Source organism: Miscanthus floridulus, chromosome 13 (genome assembly GCF_019320115.1).
Source record: "Miscanthus floridulus cultivar M001 chromosome 13, ASM1932011v1, whole genome shotgun sequence".
Taxonomy (NCBI): domain Eukaryota; kingdom Viridiplantae; phylum Streptophyta; class Magnoliopsida; order Poales; family Poaceae; genus Miscanthus; species Miscanthus floridulus.
The window spans coordinates 43,203,110-43,226,744 of NC_089592.1; the positions used below are offsets into that span (position 1 = coordinate 43,203,110).

The 23,635-nt window shown below is 51.1% G+C and overlaps 1 protein-coding gene across 2 annotated transcripts; it reads left to right on the top strand.

Moving 5' to 3' along the window:
* Positions 1 to 1,094: 1,094 nt before the first annotated feature.
* Positions 1,095 to 23,282, top strand: LOC136500736 (protein EMSY-LIKE 3-like). 2 transcript variants are annotated; one of them, XM_066496153.1, is made up of 11 exons: positions 1,095 to 1,410; positions 14,702 to 14,754; positions 14,835 to 15,017; positions 15,112 to 15,221; positions 15,342 to 15,591; positions 15,686 to 15,898; positions 15,977 to 16,045; positions 22,033 to 22,275; positions 22,359 to 22,427; positions 22,493 to 22,556; positions 22,682 to 23,282. In XM_066496153.1, exons 3-11 carry the CDS (start codon positions 14,847 to 14,849, stop codon positions 22,795 to 22,797), a joined length of 1,305 nt encoding a protein of 434 aa, XP_066352250.1. In that variant the 5' UTR covers positions 1,095 to 1,410; positions 14,702 to 14,754; positions 14,835 to 14,846; the 3' UTR covers positions 22,798 to 23,282. The 2 variants fall into 2 exon arrangements, with proteins under 2 accessions (XP_066352250.1, XP_066352249.1); XM_066496152.1 differs by lacking the exon at positions 14,702 to 14,754 and having other exon boundaries at positions 1,096 to 1,410; positions 14,803 to 15,017.
* The last annotated feature ends 353 nt before the right edge of the window (positions 23,283 to 23,635 follow it).

Consider the following 23,635-nt stretch of genomic DNA (forward strand, 5'->3'; position numbering starts at 1 on the left):
AAAACATGCTCTCACATGCCAGTTGCACTGGGTGGAGCCGAAAAATCGAGCTTCTCCCAGCTCCCGTCTGCCATCTATGGACCCCAGCGCGTGGAGGTCGGATCTGCCCTTGACGGCAGCACGTGCAGTCGCCAGAGTTGGGGTGGATGTGCCGGCGAGGTGGAGGTGGGGGCGGGTACGCAGGAGAGGTGGAGGTAGGGGCGGGTGTGCCGGTGTGGTGGAGATGGGTGCGCCGGCGAGGTGGAGGTGGATGTGCCGGCGAGGTGGAGGTTGGGGCGGGTGCGCCGGCGTGGCGGAGGTGGGGGCGGTGCGCCGACGTGTGAAGGGTGGCGACGGGCGGCGGAGTGCAGGCCACGTAGCCGTGCTGACGAAAGGCCCCGACGCGCTCCTAGGGACGAGGAAGGGTGGCGGCGGATCTCCGACCGATGATGCGAGCGGGGAGGAGGAGGGCCCCAACGCCTGCGGTTTCTGGAGGGCGAGCGGTGAATGGATAAGGTAAGATAAGAAAAGAAAATAGAAAAAAAAGAAAAAAAAGAAAAGAGGGGTATTATGAATATTTTATCATTTTAGATTAGCAGACGAAGCTGTTTTACCAAACTATCTAAAAACTGATTTAACTCCACAACTAAATCTACTCTACAAATAAAGTCATAACTGAAGCTGTTTTGGTTGAAGCCGGAACTAACAAGCGGGCCCTAACACGCCGCTCGACGTGCCCGATGCAGCCCCACCGCGGCCTGAGCGCCTGCGGAAGGCTCTCTGCCTGGTTGCGCAGCGCGAGGGGCCGGCGCCGGAGTGGCCGGAAGCGTGTGGCGGCTGGTCCAACACAGAAGCCTGGATCCTTCGGATAAGAGGAAGGGTCACTATAGTCTTTTTCCATGCCATGAATACTGAAATAAAAAAAAGAAGAAAAAGAAAGAAAACACTCGGATCGAAAGAATTCACCTGTTGAAGGTTATATTTTAAAAAACTTACGAATTGAGTGTCAAATTTTGAGAGACACTGAGCTGAAGATTAAATATTAAAATTTTTCACAGATGCCGCCTGTAAAATACCGTTTTTACCCCTTTACTTTAATAATTTCCGGCTCAATCGTTGTCGCCTCCCCTTGCCTCCCGCTCGCCAGCCCCTGCCGTCTCCCACCGCGTCGTCCCCTCCTACGCTCCCCCTTCCTCTATCCGCTTTAGATCTCGCCAGGGTTTGCCGCGTCTCTTCTGGATTTTTTCCTCCGGAACCAGGGCTCCGTCGGGGCAGAGAGGCAGGAGGGATAGGCCATCCCGGAAAGTGGTGGATCTGGGTGTATCGGAAGCTATTCGACGGGAGAGCGTCGTGTAGCGTTTCTGTTGAGCTGTCATTTGGAAGGCATTTGTGAGTCCGGCATGGACTGCGGCGGAGCTGTTGACAGCAGCGGTGAGTGTGGTGGATTCTGCCGTGTTAGGGTTTTGTAGCGCAATCTTTTATTTTATTTAAAGGTGTTGCACAGTTGTATTGTCGGGATTATGTTATTTTTCTAGACCATTATATATTGATCAACTCGAGTAATTGGTTGACTTTTTTCGTTAGTCGTGGGGGAGGGCACATTGTTTTTTCTTCTACAGTTTTTTCGTTGATGTAGGGTTGCACATCACTTTCTTTTTTAGGTTTGTGTTATTATGTTGAGTAATTCTGTGAAGTTAGTCATTTAATTGGATGAAATTGTCCCTTGCAAAAAGGAAAAAAAGGTAATTTAATTGGGTGAAATTGTCTTTCCAAAAAGGAAAAAAAGGTAGTGTGGAAGGTTGCATAGTCATTGGATAATAGTTTTGAAACATGAAAAATTTCCCTCTTGTTAGTATGGACATGGTTATATATGTTAGGCAACATGATCATGCATATGTAGAAGAGAGTTTGTTTTCTTCTACCTGAAAATATTATTTGTGTGCACACTTAAAAGCTATAAATGGTAAATTACACAAGAGATAATTATGCACAAGATAACCTACCCTCCTTGTCGTGTGTTGATGTTATTATTGGGAAAATTGATATTCCCTAAGCCGGTTTTAACCCAGCACTCTTGGTGCTCTACATGATGTATACATTGATACACTGCCCCCTCTCAATAGCACCTATCCTGTGGGACAGGACCTTCGCTTGAGTCTTCGTCTAACTTCAGAGTAATTTAATACTTCTTGACAGTTCTGTTTTTTCATTCTGGAATTTTGATGTAAAACATAATTTGCTGTCGAAGTTTCTTGTGGTGGATATGTGGTAAGGTGCATTATATTTAGTATTTAGTTGAGTTTTGGTTTAGGAGAAAGGTATGGGATATGGTGAACAAGTGGCTAAGATGTGATGGTATTATATTTATTATTTTGATGTAAAACAGTAGATAATAGCTTGGTTCCTATGTTTTCCCTTCTTCCTCATGCACTCCTCAACAATTGGCTTTAGAGGTGTTCCAAACTGGTAGTATTTACTCATATTTCTGCCCATTTTCCCCATTGGGCAGCATTTCAAAACAAAGAGCATGCCTTTATAGACAGAAAAGCTGTAACATACATGGCTCTATTAGGGTATTTACCTGCAAATAATTGGATTATCAGGCCAGATTGCCATTCCTTTGGACCCATACAGTTCCCTGATGGAAGTAATGCCAAGTGTGCACTTAAGCCGTACTGTATGGAAGTCTTTTCATTCTCTCCTAGTTGCCTGGATGCAAGCAAGGTGATGCCATTCATTTAAAAAGGAAACAAGCTGATACTGTTATAACTTATAAGTTATCACGCTGAGTTAATAGAGCTTTGTTATGACCTTTAGTGCCACGGTTTGATTTTTTTCCTGCTTACTTGGGCACTAGCTATGTTCTGAATGCACTTAGCTCAATAATTTTTTAACATTGTTTAGCTGTACGCTTAACAAATTTCTGTATTCTCAAGTTAAAATTTACATTTTTAATTCAACTTGGCGGTCTGAACTGTAGAACTACATTAACAGTGATAAAGCACGTGACTTTGGGGTTATTTGGCACAGCTCTAGATCTGAGATCTATGCATGATTTGTAGTTTGCAGGATAAAATAGAATGGTTTAAAGATATATCTAAAATAATTACAAAATTGGTCGACCAAATACGTTCTAGTGCCCAGGGCTCTAGATCTAAGAATTTCTAGAGCTAGGGACTACCCCAAATATGCGGTTTAAATTCTTCATTGGTACAAAGGATTGTGCCATTCTCTACCTTCCTATCTAAATTCTAGAAGTTAGCAATGAGTACAAGATAACATACAAAATCTATTGTGGTAAGAGACCCTAAAACCTTTGAATCCCCATCTCGTGTTTGCAACCTCTTGCGTTGCAACCGCGGTTACATGTTGTTTGCATGGACTGAATAGTTTCACCTGTTTCCAGTTATTTCCATGGACTTTTGTTGATTTCCTCCACTGTTGGTTGGAGAGGGTTGCACTCAGTGATTTGAAGTGCATGTGGTAGAACTTGAAACATTTGTGTTGTCTTCCCCTCATCTCCCTTTGGCTTTCAGTACCATTAATTGCTGTGGGTGCTACACTGAGGTGTATAATATTCCATTATCTGTTAGCCTCTGGAGCATTTGTAGTGTCCCTACCAAACTGAGGACTTGAAACTAAAGCAGGGAATTGGGGCATGTTCTTCTGAATAGTTGTGCATCTGTGCATGTGGTATTGTGCCCACTGGCCATGTTAGTGAGTGACAATGTTGGTGCCAGTGGGATACAACTTTTCACTGGCCTGTGTTAGTCGCTGAATTCTTACTCTTGGTAGTAGCAGAATTTTTACTCTCATCGAGAGAGGATGACACTAGGAGTTGGGGCAATTTTCTGGTTTATTTCTTACACAAATGCCATGCCAACTTGAGGGGTTGGGGATACATATTTATAGGCTGCTAGCCAGCCAAGCATATGCCAAGATGCTAGTCTAAGATGTCCTAGATGCTGTCCTAGATGCTAGTCCTGTCAGTAGTTAGCCTAGTGCTCATGTTTTTCTAGTTACCTACTATAGCTATTTACTATTCACTGTCATGTAATTTTTCTGTTTCTTGGCAACCAAGTTGATCATGGTGCCTTGGCAACCAAGTAGGAATCATAGCATCTGCTTTATGCAGTTAGAATATGCTAAGGAGTAGGTACACCACTTGCTTATATATGCAGTGGTTAGCATCTTTTGTATCTAAGTTACTATTGCAATTCAATACAATCCAAGCGGCCTGCTGGCCAAGCTGCCTTCTGGCAGCCCCAATTCGCCAACAATTGGCATCAGAGCCCGGGGTTGAGAGAAAGGGAGAGGCATGGCCACCTCCGCAGAGAGAGCAGCAGCCGCCGCCGCCGCCGAGCAGCGGGCGCAACGTCTGGCCATGGCAGAGGCTGCAGGCGCAGCAGGCCGCGGAGGCCGCAGCAGCAGCAGCTCAGAACGTGGCCGCCACGGCCGCGGCTCTGCGTCGAGAGTTGGTGGAGGAGGATCCGCCGCGCGATCGCCGCCCGCCTCTGTGGAGGAGCCCGGAGCTGGAGCGCAGGCAGACGCGGTCGCTTGATCGGGATCAGGATCGCCGTCGCGGACGGGCCAGGGGCCGCTCGCCGGTGATCCAGACCGTGTACAAGGATTCAGGCTCGAGCTCCACCTGGCCGATGCTCACCAAGTCAAATTACCATGAGTGGGCCTCGATCATGAAGCTGAAGCTCCAGGCGCGCCAACTCTGGGACGCGATCGAGTACCAGGACCTGCCGTACCATGAGGACAGGCGCACGGTGGAGGCAATCATCGCTGCCGTGCCGCAGGAGATGCAGATGCCGCTGTCTGAGAAGGGATCGGCCAAGGAGGCCTGGAACTCCATCGCCGCCGCGCGGATCGGCGTCGATCGGGTGCGTCGCGCCACACTCCAGCGACTCCGCAGCGACTAGGAGAAGCTCGCCTTCCGTCCAGGTGAGCAGATCGAGGACTTCACCCTTCGCTTGATGGCCCTGAAGCAGCAGCTTCTTCTCCACGGCGACAACGACATCGATGAAGAGTGCGCGGTGGAGAGGCTCCTGCGCACCGTGCCGCCGAAGTACGCCCAGCTCCGGATCGCCATCGAGACGCTTCTCGACTTCCAGGACCTCACCATCGAGGAGGTGTCTAGGCGTTTGAAGACGGTGGACGACATGGAGGCGCTGGCCGCGGAACCGGCCGCCATCGGTGGTCTGCTGCTGACAAGGGAGCAGTGGCGTGCCAAGGAGAAGGAGGAGGCTGCCGCTTCTGCGTCAGGCAAGGAACCGCGACGTCGTCCACGCGGCGGCAAGAAGCAGCGCGGGAAGGGCAATTGCGGCGGAGGAGACAGAGGCGGTGGCGACTATCGTGGGTCGGACGACGACACCTGCCTCAACTGTGGTGATCGCGGCCACTGGGCGCGTGACTGCCGCCAGCCGCGCCGTGGTGGTGGTGACCGCGGCGGTGGCGGTGGCAACCAACGCGGAGGAGGCAACCGCGTTGGAGGTGATCGAGGTGGACGGCACGGTGGTGGGCATGGCGGTGTTGCGCACGTCGCAGAGGCGGAGGACGATGATGGTGCTCTGTTCCTCACCCACGGCTTCCTCGAGCTCGACGAGAAGACCGAAGCCATCTGCTCCAAGACCACGGCCTCCCTCGACATCAACGAGCCGCGTGCGCGTGTCTTCCTCAACACCAGCGCCAACGAGGAGGCGCTCGACGGTTGGTACCTCGACTGCGGGGCCACGCATCACATGACCGGCCGTCGGGAGCTCTTCGCCGAGCTCAACACCACGGCGCGCGGCACGGTGCGTTTTGGCGACTTGTCTCGAGTGGAGATCAAGGAGACCGTCTCCATCGTCTTCCAGGCCAAGAATGGGGAGCAGTGCGTCCTCCATGGCGTCTTCTACATCCCAGCGCTCCGGAACTCGATTATGAGTTTGGGGCAGCTCGACGAAGGAGGCTCCAGAGTGGAGATTGAACATGGAGTGCTCCGAATCTGGGAACGGCGTGGTCGTCTTCTCGCCAAGGTACATCGCGGGCCCAGTCGGCTGTACATCCTGAACTTGGAGGCCACACAGCCGGTGTGCCTTGCCGCTAGGAAGGGGGACGAGTCATGGAGGTGGCATGAGCGCTACGGGCATCTCAGCTTCGAGGCGCTGCACTAGCTCGGCAAGCAGGAGATGGTGAGGGGGATGCCGGTGATCAAGCATGCGGAGCAAGTCTGCGACACCTGCGTCACCACCAAGCTCCGCCGCAAGACATTTCCGTAGCAGGCGCAGTACCGCGCGCAGGCGCCCCTGGACCTCGTCCACGGCGACTTGTGCGGGCCGGTGACGCCGGCGACGCCAGGAGGGCGCCGCTACTTCTTGCTGATGGTGGACGACGCCACCCGCTTCATGTGGGCGGTGCTTCTGCCGACCAAGGATGCTGCTGCGGATGCCGTGAAGCGGGTGAAGGCCGAAGCAGAGAAGGAGACCGGCCGTGAGCTCAAGGTGCCGCGGACCGACAATGGAGGAGAGTTCACCGTCGGCGAGCTAGCACAGTACTTCGCCGCCGAAGGAGTCAAGCGGCACTACTCTACACCACACTCACCGCAGCAGAACGGTGTGGTGGAGCAGCGCAATCAGACGGTCGTGGCGACCGCACGCGCGCTCCTGAAGCAGAGGTTCATGCCGGCCAAATTCTGGGGGGAGGCGGTGATGACGGCAGTGCATCTGCTCAACCGCGCGCCGATGAGAAGCTTGCAAGGCAAGACCCCCTATGAGGCCTGGCACGGACGAGCGCCGGCGGTGAGCTATCTGCGTACATTCGGCTGCGTCGCCTACACAAGGGAGCTCGGGCAGCTGCGCAAGCTCGACGACCGCGGCAAGGCTGGGGTCTTCATCGGCTACGCCGAGGGCGCCAAGGCCTACCGGGTCCTCGATCTGGCGACAGGACGCGTCAAGGTGAGCCGCGACGTGGTGTTTGATGAAGGGCGTGGCTGGGATTGGTCCAATTCGGCCGCCGGGACGTCTGCTTCTGCCTCCAGCGACTTCGACATCGAGTTCTGGGGAGTCGACGCAGACGGAGCTCCGCCGCGCACGCCGTCACCAGCTCCAGGGGAGCACGATCCACCGGCCTCCTCTGTTTCACCAGTAGCAGAGACCGAGCAGGCGGACCCAGTTGAGTTCGCGTCACCGCTCGAGGACGACGACGATCGCCTTGATGCTTCCTACGACGGCGAGCAGCTGCGGTACCGTACCATGCCAACATCGTCGGGGACGTGCCCACACCGCCGCCGGCTTCACGTCTCTTCGCCGAGCTTCACCTCACGCACGCCGGCGAGCCGGCCAACTTCGCGGAGGCTGAAGGCGATCCTGCCTGGCAGGCCGCCATGGAGCAGGAGATCAAGGCGGTTGAGCAGAACCACACGTGGGAGCTTGTGGAGCTTCCTCCCGGTCACCGGCCCATCACTCTAAAGTGGGTCTACAAGCTCAAGAAGGACGAGCGGGGCGCGGTGACCAAGTACAAGGCGCGCTTGGTGGTGCAGGGCTTCGTCCAGTAGGAAGGGATCGACTTCGACGACGCGTTTGCTCCCGTAACGCGCATGGAATCCGTCCGAGTCCTCGCGCTGGCGGCCCAAGAAGGATGGCGCGTCCACCACATGGACGTCAAATCAGCCTTCCTCAACGGCGACCTCAAGGAGGTGTACGTGAAGCAGCCGCCTGGCTTCACCGTCGCCGGGAAGGAGAAGATGGTGTACCGTCTGCGCAAGGCTTTGTATGGCCTACGACAGGCTCCGCGAGCTTGGAACGCCGAGCTGGATGCCACCCTCAAGGAGATGGGTTTCCAGCAAAGCGACCATGAAGCTGCGATGTACAGGCGAGGAACAGGGGAGGAGCTGCTGTTGATCGGCGTCTATGTTGACGACTTGATCATCACCGGTGCCAGCGCTCAAGCCATAGAAGGTTTCAAGGCTCAGATGAAGAAGGTTTTCGACATGAGCGACCTCGGCCTCCTGTCCCTCTACCTGGGGGTCGAAGTACACCAAGATTCAGCTGGGATCACTCTGAGGCAAACCCATTATGCCAAGAGGATCCTTGCTAGGAGGTTTGGATGCCTGCAACCCTGCTCATACACCAATGGAGGAGCGGAGCAAGGTTTGTTGGGTACTGCGACAGTGACTTGGCTGGGGACATTGACACCAGCAAGAGCACTAGTGGCACTCTGTTCTTTCTGGGAAGCAATCTTGTGTGCTGGCAGTCAGTGAAACAGAAGGTGGTGGCTCTATCTAGTTGTGAAGCTGAGTACATTACCACTACCACAGCTGCAACACAAGCTATTTGGCTATCCAGGCTGCTGGCAGACCTCCTTGGAAGGAATGTGGAAGTGGTCGAACTGAAGGTTGATAGCAAGTCTGCACTTGCTCTAGCCAAGAATCTAGTCTTTCATGAGCGCAGTAAGCATATCAGAATTAAGTATCACTTCATCAGAAACTGCTTGGAAGATGGAAGTATCAGGGCTGATCACATATCCACCACTGATCAGCTGGCTGACATTCTAACCAAGTCTCTTGGAAGATCAAAATTTGAAGAGATGAGGGGAAGAATTGGGCTCAAGCACATCACTTCCAAGGACCACAAGGCTAAAGGGAAGAATTGTCAGTAGTTAGCCTAGTGCTCATGTTTTTCCAGTTACCTACTATAGCTATTTACTATTCGCTGTCATGTAATTTTTCTGTTTCTTGGCAACCAAGTTGATCATGGTGCCTTGGCAACCAAGTAGGAATCATAGCATCTGCTTTATGCAGTTAGAATATGCTAAGGAGTAGGTACACCACTTGCTTATATATGCAGTGGTTAGCATCTTTTGTATCTAAGTTACTATTGCAATTCAATACAATCCAAGCGGCCTGCTGGCCAAGCTGCCTTTTGGCAGCCCCAATTCGCCAACAAGTCCTAGATGCTGTCCTAGATGCTAGTCCTAGATGTTAAGATGCTGTCCTTCAGTCAAGGATGTTGTCCTTGATGGGCAGCAAGACCACCATGCTGCTGCAGTCCCACAAAGACCTACACAGAGACTTATCCATCATTCTCCTCCTAAGTCTTGTGTGTCGTCTTGTGGAAAAGTTGAACCATCTCGATCCTGGAGCAGAGCTCAAGGAACTTGATCCTCCCAAGAGGCTTGGTAAGCAGGTCCGCAAGCTGGTCCTTCGGTGTTGATGTAGCTTGCCTTGATGCTCCCATCCTTCAAACAGCCTCGGATGAAGTGGTACCTCACCCGGATGTGCTTACTCCGTTCATGGAAAACGGGGTTCTTTGCCAGGGTCAGAGCGGACTTGCTGTCCATCCTGAGCTCCACCGCTCTAATGTCTCTGCCGAGGAGATCACCAAGCAGTCGAGCGAGCCAGAGCGCCTGAGTCGAAGCGGTGGAGGCCGCTATGTACTCGGCCTCGCAGCTGGATAGGGCCACCACCTGCTGCTTGACCGACTGCCAGCTAATGAGGCACTTGTCGAGGAGGAAGAGGATCCCACTCGTGCTCTTGCTAGTATCGATGTCGCCAGCGTGGTCGCTGTCGCTGTACCCGACGAAGTGTGCCGCCCTAGGGCACCTAAGGTAGTAGAGGCCGTGGTTGAGTCCCCGCAACGTAGCGGATGATCCTCTTCACAGCCTGCTGGTGCTCCGTCGTCGGTCGCTGCATGAACCGACTAACGTAGCCGACGGAGAATGCCAAGTCCGGCCGTGTGTGGGCGAGGTAGTGAAGGCTCCCCACAAGTCGCCGGTACTGCGTAGCGTCCACCTCCGTCGTGCTGTCGCGGCTTAGCTTCAGCCTCTCCTCCATCGGAGTGAGAGCTGGGTTGCAGTCGGTGAGCCCAGCTAGCTCAACGACCCGCTTGGCGTAGGCGGTCTGTCGAAGCGTGATCCCGGAGTCATCTTGGTGCACCTCGATTCCTAGGTAGAAGGAGAGAGGCCCCAGGTCACTCATCTGAAAGGTGGCCTTCATCTCTTCCTTGAATGCCGCCACCTCCGCATCCTTGGTGCCGGTGATCACCAAGTCGTCCACGTAGACACCCACCAGCAGAGCATTTCCTCCACTGCCCCGTCGGTAGATGGCCGCCTTGTGCGGGCTTTGCTCGAAGCCCATCCCCTTTAGCGTGGAATCCAACTTGCCATTCCACGCCCTCGGTGCCTGCCGCAAGCCATAGAGGGCCTTGCACAGGCGGAGCACCTTGCCCTCCTTGCTAGGGATCGCAAATCCCGGCGGCTGGTGCACGTAGACCTCCTCCTTCAAGTCGCTGTTAAGGAACGCCGACTTGACGTCCATGTGATGAACATGCCAGCCCTCCTGGGCGGCTAGCGCAAGGAGTCGCACAGACTCCATCCGTGCCACGGGAGCAAAGGCGTCGTCGAAGTCGACCCCCTCCTCATGCACGAAACCTCGTGCCACCAAGCGAGCCTTGTGCTTGACGATGGCGCCGGCTTCATCCCTCTTCAGCTTGTACACCCACTTAAGGGTGATCGCGTGGTGACCACGAGGAAGGTCAGCAAGCTCCTAGGTGCGGTTCTTCTCAACCGCATCCATCTCCAATTGCATCGCGGCGTGTCATGCCGCGTCTCTCGGCCTCTGCAAACGACTGAGGCTCGCCGTCGTCACACGCAAGGTGCAACTGCGCCTCTAGGTCGTGAGGCACCAGTCCCGGCACTGACTGGTCGTCGAGAAGGTTCTCCATCGTACGGTACTGCAATGGCTCGTCGTCGTGGTACGCGTCGATGTGCTCCTCGTCGTGAGAGAGCGGAGTAGCGAGCTCAACCGGGCTGTGCTCGACACGAGCTGGTGTTGGAGTAGACGTGCCCGGTGAGGTGCCTGTCGGTGCTGGAGTGCGTGGCGGTGCCGGCTGTGGTGGAGCCGGCGAAGAACTCATCGCAGCCGAGGTCCTGGCTGGAGAGCGTGGTGCTGTCAGAGTAGCAGGCGCCGGGGTCGGTGGAGGCTCGGGGACGGGGGTAGACACTGCTTGTCGAAGAAGAGCTGCCTACTCCCCCAGCTCCCTCGAAGTGGACGTACTCGACAGTGAAGTCGTCGTACGTTAGAGCCGAGCCGTCGTCCACCGCCTTGTCCCACGTCCATCCTCGCCCTTTGTCGAACACAACGTCGCGCGCCGTGCGCACACGCTGTGTCTTCGGGTCAAGGATGCGGTAGGCCTTCGAGCCCTCCGCGTAGCCGATGAACACTCCCGGAGTGCTCCTGTTGTCGAGCTTGCTGATGTGGCCAAGCTCCTTGGCGAACGCGAGGCAGCCGAAGACCCGCAAGTGGGAGACCGCCGGCTTGCGCCCATGCCAAGCCTCGTACGACGTCCTGCCGTTGAGAGCCTTGGTAGGCAAGCGGTTGAGGATGTAGATGGCCGACACCACCGCCTCTCCCCAGAAGATAGCCGGCATGCCCCTCTGCTTGAGAAGGGCCCGAGCCATCCCCACAACCCGTCTGGTTGCGCCGCTCGACGACGCCGTTCTGCTGCGGGTTGTATGGCGCGGAGTAGTGGCGCTGAAAGCCCTCATCAGCGTAGTACGACGCGAAATTCAGCCGCCGTTGTCGGTGCGCAGCACACGCAGCTTGCGGCCGCACTCCGCCTCCGCAGCAGCCTGTGCGCGCCTGATGGCGTCCGCAGCCTCTCCCTTGCTGCCGAGGACCATCACCCACATGTAGCGGGAGAGGTCCTCGACAAGCAGCATGAAGTAGCGTCGTCCTCCCGGTGTGGCCGGTGTCACCGGGCCACACAAGTCCTCGTGCACAAGCTCGAGCCTCTCCTTGGCTCGAAAGCTCGCCCGCTGGGGAAAGGGGAGTCGCCTCTACTTCGTCAACACGCAGATGTCATAGAGCTGCTCCACATGGTCGAGGCACGGCAGGTCTTGCACCATCTCCGTGGCACTGAGCCGCTTCAGGGCCTCGAAGTGAAGGTGCCCGAAGCGCTCGTGCCACTGCCACGCCTCGTCATCTCGACGAGCAGCGAGACAGAGGGGTCGTGCCATCTGCACGTTAAGGACGTAGAGTCGATTTGCGCTTCTGGTTACCTTGGCAAGAAGGCGATGACGGCGATCCCAAATCCTCATGACTCCATCCTCAACCACCACGCGCTAACCGTTCTCATTCAGCTGTCCCAAGCTGATGATAGAGTTCCTCAACGCGGGGATGTAGTAGACTCCGGTGAGCAGCCTGTGCTCACCAGACACGGCGGTGAATATGACGGAGCCGACGCCCTTGATCTCCACGCCGGAGGCATCCCCAAACTTGACGGAGCCTCGGACGCTAGAGTCAAGCTCGGTGAAGAACTCCCGTCGACTGGTCATGTGATGGGTGGCGCCGGTGTCGAGGCACCACCCGTCAGTCTTGTCGTTGCCGGAGCCGTCGTCGAGGAGGGCGTGCGTTTTTGGCTCGTCAAGGTGGAGGAGAGCCGCTGCGGCCGGTGCCGTTGGAGGTAGCTCGATGCTTGCATGTGCCATGAACAGAGCCACCTCCTCCGCCTGTGCGACGTGGGCCTGGCCGCGTTCGTGGCTGTCGACAGTCCTTGGCCCAATGACCAAGCTGGCCGCAGTTGCGGCAGGTGTCGTCTTGTGCCGGCTTGTGCTTGCCGGCGGCGTCGCCCTGGGCGCCTCTGCGGGCATCACCCTTGGCACGTCCTCGGGCCCCGGCCTGGGCGTCTCTGCGCGCCTTGCGCGGCTTGCCACGCTTGCGGCCGCCTGTCGCGGAAGAAGGATCCCCATTCTTCCGGTCACCTTGGCAGGCAGCCCACTGCTCCCGAGTGAGAAGGAGCTTCCCGCCAGTGGTGATGGGCTCCGAGAGAGACCGTGGCTCATCGCTGTCGACGACCTTGAGGCGACCGATCGCCTCCTCGATCGACATCGTGGAGAGATCCAGCAGGGACTCGATCGAGCGAGCCATCTGCTTGTACTTCTCGGGGACGCAGCGGAAGAGCTTTTCGACAGCTCTCTCCTCGCCTTAGGTGTCATCGCCGAACTGCACCATCTTCTACAACAGAGTGTTGAGATGGAGAGGAAAGTCATCAACGTCCTCACCTGGCTTGAAGGCTAGGTTCTCCCACTCCTTGCGAAGTGCCTGCAGTGTGGACTTGCGGGCGCAGTTGCTGCCGATGCGTGCCGCAGCGATGGCGTCCCAAGCCTCCTTGGCAGTCCGCTTGTTGGTAAGCGAGAACTGCATCTCGGACGGGACTGCAGCGATGAGGGCATCCAGCGCTCGTTGATCTTGGTCGTAGTCGACGTCGCCGTACCGGACTGCCTCCCACATGTGCCGCACCTGGAGCTTTACCCTCATCACCGCAGCCCACTCGACGTAATTGGTCTTAGTGAGGGTAGGCCACCCACTGTCGGGGCCGACGTCCCTGACAACAGCCTGGAGCCCGTGGTAACCATGGTATTGATCCAGGGAGAGCCACGCTGCCTGTGACGGCCGCGCTCTCCATCGACCCGTCCGCCACCGTTGTCGTGCGCGCCTCCTCCAGGAGCGCCACCGCCGTGCGCGCCTCCTCCAGGAGCACCACCGCCTTGCGCGCCTCCTCCAGGAGCGCCACCGGCGCGTTCGCGCCTGTTTGGGCTGCCGCCGCGCTCGTGGGCGTGCGTGGCTGCCCACTGCGCCGCCCGCACTCGCGCTGCCTCCCTCCCCAGCAGCTCGAGGTCCGCGTCGGCGCTGTAGTCAGCAGAAACGGAGCTGTTGATGCTGCCGCGCAGAGCCTTGACCTCTGCCTGCCGCCGCACGCGCTGCATCCGCCGCCGCCGCTGCTTCCGCCTCTGCTCTGGCTACTGCCAGCTCCGCCGCTGCCAGCCTTGACGCCCTTGCCGCCGCTGCAGCGGTCTCTGCCGCGGCAAGTTCGGCCTCCTGCCGACGCCGCGTGCTCGAGGCGACCGAGCGCTGAGACTGCCCTGCGGACATGACGCGCTACCGGGGGGCTGCTGCGTGGGGAGAGGGCTGCTTCAGACGAGCTGCATAGAGGGAGAGGGATGAGCAGGAGCGGCCGGAGCTACTGCTGCTCCCAGCTGGGGCTGTTGCGCGGCTGGGAAAGGAGATGAGCAGGAGATGCTCAGGCTACAGGATAGTACAGCTCTGATACAACCTGTTAGTCGCTGAATTCTTACTCTCGGTAGTAGCAGAATTATTACTCTCATCAAGAGAGGATGACACTAGGAGTTGGGGGTAATTTTCTGGTTTATTTCTCACACAAATGTCATGTCAACCTGAGGGGTTGGGGATACATATTTATAGGCTGCTAGCCAGCCAAGCGTATGCCAAGATGCTAGTCTAAGATGCTGTCCTAGATGCTAAGATGCTGTCCTCTAGTCAAGGATGTTGTCCTTGATGGGCAGCAAGACCACCATGCTGCTACAGCCTCACAAAGACCTACACAGAGACTTATCCATCAGCCTGTACATCAGCTGCTATTTTACTGTCCACATTACATTCTGGTAGAACTACAATTTAATTTGTCGGTTATGACCATCTGCACCCATTGCAAAAGAAGACAGAAAAGGCCAAATGGTCAATGCAAATAATGATTTGTAGGTAGGGAATATTGATTCCTTATGTATTTTGAAGCTGGGTTGTGTTTGAGTCGCTCTACTAGGAGATAAGAGCGTTAAAATAATAGAAAACATTGTTATAGCATTATTATGTAAAATGGTCACCTTTATGAACAGAATTTTCATACGTTGAAAGTATATACTTTGGAATTGTTTCGCACAGGTTCCTGCTGGTGACAGGCTGGCAATTGGTACCCACCGGTTTGAACCAGTCAGGTAACAACATTTGAAATGCTATACTCAGAAATTTGGCATTGGTTACAGGAACCGATGATGATCTTCCACCATCATATCAGAACAGCAGAGGCATGAAAGGCAGTGGACGCATCACTGGTAATGGAAGAGATACTATTGGTGCTTCTCTGTATACTAGAGTTCAACCTCAGACAGATATGGAAACACAAATACATCAGCTTGAGCAAGAAGCATATTGTTCAGTTCTTAGAGCATTCAAGGCTCAATCTGATGCTATAACATGGGTACACACTCTTGTCTCTTCATGTTATTAATTTATTTAGTCTGGTTGGCCTAGATTTCAGGGAATCTCATAAAAGTTTGAATGCACCGTCTCAGGAAAAAGAAAGTCTAATTACTGAGCTTAGGAAGGAGCTACAAGTATCTGACAAGGAACACAGGGAGTTGCTAAACAGAGTTAATAGTGATGATATTATCCGAAGAATAAGGTATTGTGTGGACACATGATGCATCTTAACTGTGCAATACCCTCTCCTAACACACGCACACCCAAAAATAAGAACTCCTTTTCCACTCTTTCGTCACATGTGTTCTTTTCTTAATATAAGGGAATGGAGAGAGTCAACTGGTGGGCTTAAGATGAATTTGGTTAATAATTCTCAGCGTACACATGACCCCATGCCCAGCCCTACGACCTCTGCTCGCAAGAGGCAAAAGATGTCTCAACCCATTCCTTCTGCATCTGTGCCTGCACCATCTGCTATGCATTCACAGCCTTTAACTGCACCAATGCAACCATCATCTTCAGGAGCAAAAAAGGCAGCTCCACCTGGCACAAAAGTGAAAAAGACCAAACCAGTAAGTGATGGTTGAATCATCTGCATATAATTTTGTGGTTGTAATTTTTGTAACATTATATGGGTTATTTGTGGGCAATTAATTGTGCTTGAAGGGCCAGAAGATACCTGGTGGCCCTGCAGTCAAATCTATGTCATCTTCTGCTGGTCCTGGTGGACGGGGACCTATTATCAATAGAAATATGTCTGCTGGCCTTCCACCTGAAGGCCCACAATTAAATCCATTAATCGGCCGTAAAGTCATGACTCGGTGGCCTGACGACAATAGCTTTTATGAAGCTGAAATAACTGACTATGATCCATCAAAGGTATGCCTTATTTCTAAGGCGTCATAAGTGTCACTTATCTTTATTTATATAATTAATCAAGTTGCTCTAATTATATAGGATGTCTATGCACTGGTTTATGACATAAATACAGCACATGAGACATGGGAATGGGTTGATTTCAAGGAGGTAAATGTTTATTTACTACGAATGCCGAAAAAAGTCTATTTTGCAGTCCTTAACTCTTCATTCTGTTAATTTTATTGTCATGTCCGAAACTTGATAAAATACATCCCTCAACTGTCGAAACTCGAAGCTGTGTAAACTATCGTCCTAATTTAGAGTTAGAGGGCTGGTCGCCAGCTAGAGGAGTTAGAGGGCTGGGCGCCAGCTAGAGGCTGAGGCCCTCTATTTATACCATGTAATCAGATTGAGATGGGTAAGCAATGAACAAACCTATTCCTAATCTCCCTGTTCTCTCTTAATCTGATCCCCTTCATCTTAATCTCATCCCCTTCAACATAGGGCGTACAGGGGATAAACCCCACGCCATTACCAACCCAAGCTACGAGCTTCGTAGTCGAGGGCCTGCTACCTTGAACACTGACGCCCTTGACATCCTGGTATTGGCATCCAGGCGTTCTTCATGACAGCAACAACAGTGTATCTCTGTCACATGGGGATTACAGTTCTTGAAATCAATGAGATGTGGAATCCAATTGGCAGAATTCTGTGAGAGAAGTACAGCTAAAATGCATGTTTTTTGTGGGTTGTTGGGTCCACAGCTGTACACACTAATCAAGTTAGGAAATTTGTAAGTTTTGAGCCTAGGATTTGGTTTGAGGATACAGTGTAGCAAGCCACACATTTTTCATTTCTGCCATCCATTTATGAACATGAAGTAGAGTTATGGGAGCTGCTTTGGCTAACATGGATGTTGAGCCATGAACCAAATGCATGTATAGCTTACCTGATTAGTATTTGATACCAAATTTCTAAATTTACTTAAATACATATATAATATTGGGATATCATCAATATATCATTACACATCATAATCGTATTTCCTGAGGAAAAAGTTTCTTTTCATTCTCAAGTCTCAACTTTAAAAGGTATGAAGCATGTCAATGCTATTGAAGTGTCAGATGTACTTTGATTAAGTCACTAGTATATTGCCCGTGCTAACGCTACGGGCCACATTAAGCAAGGAAAAACTATTCTCTTCTTCAAGGTGTGAGAAAATGTTGACTATACATTCACACAGTTTACAAAATCAATATCTTTGAACCTACTCCAAAAGCTATGCCACAAACGCGCAACAAATTTCAACAAATGTCGTTCTCAGCAAAATGAATAAAAAGAAAAAAACACATGTAACACAGCCCCTTACTATTCATTGCTGTCATCACTCTCTTCACACAAAGGCGCAGATTGGATTATAACCCCAGCTCCAGAAGGAAGCCTGCAGTTTTTAAACAGATTTTGTCACTATCTAGAAACCAAAACAGTAGATGGTGGGGAGTTTGCCAACTTTGCTCCACTTCAAGGTAAATGAGAAATAATCCAATTCCATTTTTGCCAACAAAATTATTCTCTGATACCGCTGCAGCTCCAGAAACAGCAACCGACTACAGAAGCAAAAGCCATTTTCGGTAACGATGACAGTACTTGTTGGAAAACTGGACAGGGCATGCATTTTCAAGAAGATACAAAAAAAAGTAGAATACCATATGTCGAGCATAAGCACATAGAACAGTTTAATTAGGAAAACATAAACATGTATAATGCCCGTGCTAACGCTACGGCAGCACATAACCAGACAAATCAAACAACTAAAAGGCATGCTCCTTCCAGTCTTCGAATAACTGACGTTTTTATACTCCTTCCAGTCCTTTCAAATGCATGAATTATTTCCTAGGAGCTTATTGGAGTATAAAATAGCAAGCATCTATTCATTGAAGTGATGAAATTGGAAAAAAAAATCAATAAGCAATCAGCAGCACAAGCACCAGATTCAATTATGAAGCAATTCAGAGCAATGCAAGTTACACAGAGAACTTTGAACTAAAAAAATGACCCAAACAAAGGAAAAGGGAAGAGCTCACCGAGGCAGCAGGAAGCTTGTTCAGGTGTTGCTAGCAGAGACCGTGGAAGTTTTGTTACTGCTGCGAGCAAAATGAATATAGAATTAGTAAAATAGGCTTTGATTATTTATCATGAGATCTCCCATGTTAATTCCAACCACAGGAATACGTGATTAATCACCACTCCTGTTCCTAGTCTTCACGATTGCGAGGCACTTTCCATATCCAAATCCATCTATTGGAGAGAAGAAAAAAAAAACTAAATTTCAGTAATTCCACCAGGAGGTCAACAGTTTGGTTAGTTTTTTCTTGTCTTACCCACCGAGTGGAGGATTTGGCCAGAGCTGCAAACCTCGATTTCCAGCAGCCAAGCAGGGTGGCATGGATGCGGCTAAGAGCATGGGATGCATCGTGTTAGCATGTTTACTTCCCTCTTTACTGCTAGTCTTTATTGCTAGTCTGCTGATGCCTGGGTTCCCCCAGGCTGTCTACCACCTGTTTTCTTCCCCTATTTACTGGTAGTCTGCTGATGCCTGGGAATCTCCCCTGGCGATCCATCTATCTCTTCTGTTAGTTTAGTCCTCTATAAATCCCTGTAATCTGGTTTACTATCTATCAATGAATCATTTGAGCCTGTTCAAGCTCAAATATGGTATCAAAGGATCGTCACGATCCCTGATCTCCCGCTTCCGCTCCCTCCTAACTCCCTGCCGCTGGCCCTGCCATGGCTGGTGAGCCTGTATCTCCCACCGCCGCCAAGGCCGAGCGCATGGCTGCTGCCAGCTTGCGACCAAGAGGCCGCTGCCGCTGCGGCCACGGAGAAGGCCGCCTTGTAGGATGCCGGTGTGGCTGCTGACGCCCAAGCCCCTGTCCGTGCGGCCGTCGCTGCTCTCGACGCAGAGCGCGTCACGTGACCGCCTCAGCCCGGCCCGCTCCGATGGCAATGGCTCGGTCGACGACACCGGAGACGCTGACGCCCACAACTACTATGAAGCTGCCTCCATCGCCAATCTTTGTGCCCAGGCTGAAGCTGTCCAGAACATTCGTTCTCTTGTTCCGGTGGTTCTCGACCTGCTGTCAACCCATTACAACCGGTGGCGCGTTCTTGTTGTGCTCACCCTCGAGCGCTACACCCTCGCCGACCATGTCCTGTCCACTGTGCCTCATCTTGATGTTCCGTCCTGGCGCCGGATGGACTGTGTCGTGCTGTCCTGGCTCAGGGGCATGCTCGCCGTTGAATTTCAGGAGATTGTCCGTGTCCGTGGTGGCAGAGCATGCGACACATGGCTTGTCATCGAGGAGCACTTTCTGGGCAACCGCGATACTCGTGCTCTCCACCTTGATACTGAGTTTTGCGTCCTCGTCCAAGGCGATCTCTCCGTCAGTGACTATTGTCGCAAGATGAAGGGAATGGCTGATGCTCTTGGCGACCTCAGCGGAGTCATTCAGGACCGGACTCTTGTCCTCAATATTCTTCGCGGTCTCAGCCCGAAGTATAATCACATGAAGGCCCTTCTGAAGCGTTCTCGTCCATTCCCAACATTCATCGAGGTTCGCAATGACCTGATTCTCGAAGAACTCATTATGGCGCCTCCCTCGTCGCAGCCACCAACTGCCCTCCTTGCCACGCAGAAGAAGGCTGCTGCCCCTAGTGCCTCCCAGGCACTCCCTGCCGGTGGTTCTTCCTCTGCCTCTGCTCCCAGCGGCTTCACCCGCCATGCTGGTGGTGGCCCAGGCACCAACAACGTCGCAGCTCCGGCACCAGTAATCGCCGCCGCCGCGGTGGCAACAGCGGCAATGGTGGCAAAGGCAGCACACCCTGGCCTTCTATCTACAACCCCTGGATGGGGTCCATGTCCATGTGGCCTGGCCCTAGCGGCCAGCAGCAGCACCAGGTGTACCAGCAACAATAGCACCACCGTGGCCCTCCTTTGCCACCACAGAGTGCTCTTCATGCTCAACAACAACAGCAGGCGTTCTTTGCGGCGCCTAATCCCTGTGGTGCTCCGTTGCAGCCTGGAATCCCACCAGCTCCACCGCCGCCACTCCTCCAGCAGCAGCACGCAGTGTACCAGCCACCCTAGCAGTCCCCTTGGACCGGTTCTTGGGATCCGTGGTTGTTGGCCAACTCCTTCAGCACCATGGCGCTCAACCCCCCAGCCAGTCACCGATTGGGTCATGGATTCTTGTACTTCGGACCACATTCCTTGCAAAGTCCAGATTGGAACCTCAATCCCAAAATTAGAAGTGTTTAGATTCGAGAATTTTTGGATACATCACGCTGGATTTTTTTTATCTTGTTCAGTCGATCTGGAACATCAATGTTAGAGCAACCAATAATGCTACTAAAATCTCAGCCAAGTTTAAACTTTTAAGGCAAGCTCTTAAGAAATGGAGTAAGAATTTATCTAATCTTAGCACTACGATCAAGGACTGTAACTCTGTCTTGGAAACTCTAGATGCTTTGCAAGAACAAAGGCCTCTTTACTTACAGGAGTACAACTTCAGACTCATTTTGAAGGAGTAAAATTGCTGAGATACAAAAAGGAATATTGGAAAAAGAGATACACCATTAGGTGGACCAAATTTGGAGATGAAAGTACAAGTTTCTTTCATGCTGCCGCTACTGAAAGATATCGTATAAACACTATCACTAGCTTGGTTGCAAAAGATGGCAGACATATTTGATCATCCTGAGAAGGCTGCTATTCTTCTGGAAGAATACAAAGGTAGAATGGGTTGTTCCACAACACCCTCCATGCTATATAAGCTTGAGCAGCTGGTTCAAAGGAACGACAACATGGAGCACCTGTCATCTCCTTTCACAATAGAGGACATTGATAAAATTGTAAAGCAAATGCCAGCTGACAAATCTCTTGGCCTTGACGGCTTTAATGGGCTCTTCATCAAATCCTGCTGGCACATTATAAAGGAAGATGTTTACAGCTTGTGCTTTGACTTCTTCATTGCCGATTTGAACGTTTAGGCCATCAACAATTCCTTCATCACTTTGATACCCAAGGTCAACAATCCAACAAATGTAAATGACTTTAGACCCATATCTCTGATGAACTGTGTGCTTAAAACAATCACCAAGCTAATGACAAATAGAGTCCAATCAGTTATCACTACACTGATCCTTACAAATCAATATGGATTCATTAAGTCAAGAACAATTCAGTATTGCTTGGCTTGGGCATATGAATACATTCATCAATGTCAGCAATCCAAAAGGGAAATAATCATCTTGAAGCTAGATTTCACAAAAGCTTTTGACACTATTCAACATAGCACCATCCTTGAAATGGTGAAGCATATGGGTTTTGATGATAAATGGAGATTCTGGACACAAAAAATCCTGGGCTCTGGTTCTTTTGCTATTCTTCTCAATGGAGTTCCTGGCAAACAGTTCCAATGCAAGCGAGGGTTGAGGCAGGGTGACCTCTTACAGTGCATAGTGAACAAGGCCCACTTGGAGGGGCTGTTTGAGCTGCCAATTCCTGCCTATGAGGGTGCTGGATATCCAATTGTTCAGTATGCCGATGACACCATCTTGGTTATGAAAGCCTCTCAAAGGGAACTTTTCGTTCTAAAAGGGTTGCTTGAATCCTTTTCTCAATTCACAGGTTTGAGAGTTAACTATGGAAAATCTTGCATGGTACCCCTCAACACGACAAATGACAAAGCTTAGCTACTGGCAGGAGTTTTTGGATGCAAGCTGGAATCCCTACCTTCTACATATCTCGGCTTGCCAATGGGAACTACAAAGCCAAGAGTGGAGCACTATGGGCCAATCATGAATAGAACTGGATTTGACCAGCAATACAATCTAGAAAATCCAAATAACCCATGGCTGGTCTTGATTTGTTTCCATGAAACATCATGTTGGTATGAAAACTGGTCAAACTATTATGTTAACGAACTGGTTGGCTAAGTTCATCAATGGATGACCCCCATCATGATAAAATTAGGAGAGACTATGACAGTAACATTAACAGCCTAACACATTTGCCGAGCAAGTTCTATAGTTAAGCAACAAGCATACAGCCTACACAGTAATCCATGCGTAATATTTTTTTATCTTTGCTGCAGATGGCACCTGAAGACATAAGATGGGAAGGTGAGGAGCCTGATTTAAACCTTCTAGGTCGTGGTGCTCCCGTCCATGGTGTGAAGAAGTCAATTAGTCGTGGTGGTCCCATGTCAGGTGCCGGAAGAGACAGAGGGCCCCAAAAGAACTCATTTAAGAAAGATTATCTATCTTCACAAAACGGTATTGGGAAGAAGAGTTCTGACTACATAGAAATTCTCCATACAGAGACACTCATAAAGGAGGTTTGTTTCGGAGGAACTCAGCTTATTCGTTTATTAGAATCCTACCAAATTGTCTGTTCTATCATGATTATCTGCCAATATAGGTGGAGCGGGTTTTCAGTTCAGCCAACCCTGACCCCCTTGAGATGGAGAGGGCAAAGAAAGTGCTAAAGGTAACAAGGACGTGCAAAACATTATTGGGATTCCTGTTCTTCTGAACTAACAGTTGTTCTTGCAGGAGCATGAACAATCATTAATTGATGCGATTGCAAGGCTTGCTGAGGCGTCTGATGGCGAGGGTGGTAAGCGTTATGCATAATTTCTCTTTTCAACTTTGTGAGCATAAGAATTGGGCTGTATAATGTGCTTACAATATTATGGAACGAGTCTAACATGTTCTCCCTTTTGTCTCCCATTGTTGAAGCAGATAATCGTGTACGAGCTTTGGAGTATAACCGTGGATGGAGGAACCAACATGTAGGAAGATATGCGGATGATATGACCATCGACGGCCTCATGGCTGGAGATGCAGATGCCATGTAAACCTGCCAATGTGTACACAAAATTCCTTCATTAGATTATTTTTTGCCTGTTGTAAAATCTTGACGCTGATTTATTCTAGATTTAGCTGTAGGTACTTCTGATTGGTTCCAACGTATGGAACGGTTAGGATCACCACTCTGATTGTTCTGCTTTTGTAGTAGAATTGCGCCCAGCTCATGCTTTACACTGTAAATTTAGGTTTGGAGCTGATTTTGTCTCTGTATCCATTTGATAAGCATCTGTCGAGGTCTGTCTGGTTTCCTAGTGCTTCAAGTGAAAGGCATTTTAGCTAATTTTGTAGCTAGTAAAGTTGTGCTATAGCACCAAGGGTGGAATAGGATCAGATATGGATGGATATTACTGATCTCATTTGTTTTCATATTTTCCCACAGATTCGGATTCAGATTTGGATAGGTGTGGAATTTAAGACATGAATGTGGATGTTCTCGGTTACAAATACTAATAAATGTGTTTGATTTGGACAATGTTTGTCACGAATATGTTTCTAGATATATTGAGTAAAAGTAACATCCATATGTATGACATGTATAACAATCTTTTTTTTACAACACATGTCAAAGCATCTCATTTCGGTGATTAATGAGGACACGAGATTACTATGACTAACGTGTGTTTTGTAGAGGCAATTTAAGTTAGGTCATGATAATGAAAATTGATTGGGCAATCATGGTTGTAACAGAACCGACTAATTTGTAAGAGCACAAGTATGAAAACAATCACCGGAATGATCAAATCGTCATACTTGAACACATATAAATCCGGTAGTCAACTGAAACCACGAAGGATTTCAAATTAACTTGCATACAATCAAGACCAC

Bases quoted from the DNA above. Each gene is read 5' to 3' on its own strand.
- LOC136500736 (XM_066496152.1), top strand. From the start codon at position 1,380: ATGGACTGCGGCGGAGCTGTTGACAGCAGCG. The intron at 15,592-15,685 runs GTAAGTGATGGT...TTGTGCTTGAAG, and splicing joins AAGTGAAAAAGACCAAACCA to GGCCAGAAGATACCTGGTGG. The intron at 16,046-22,032 runs GTAAATGTTTAT...TCTTTGCTGCAG, and splicing joins AATGGGTTGATTTCAAGGAG to ATGGCACCTGAAGACATAAG.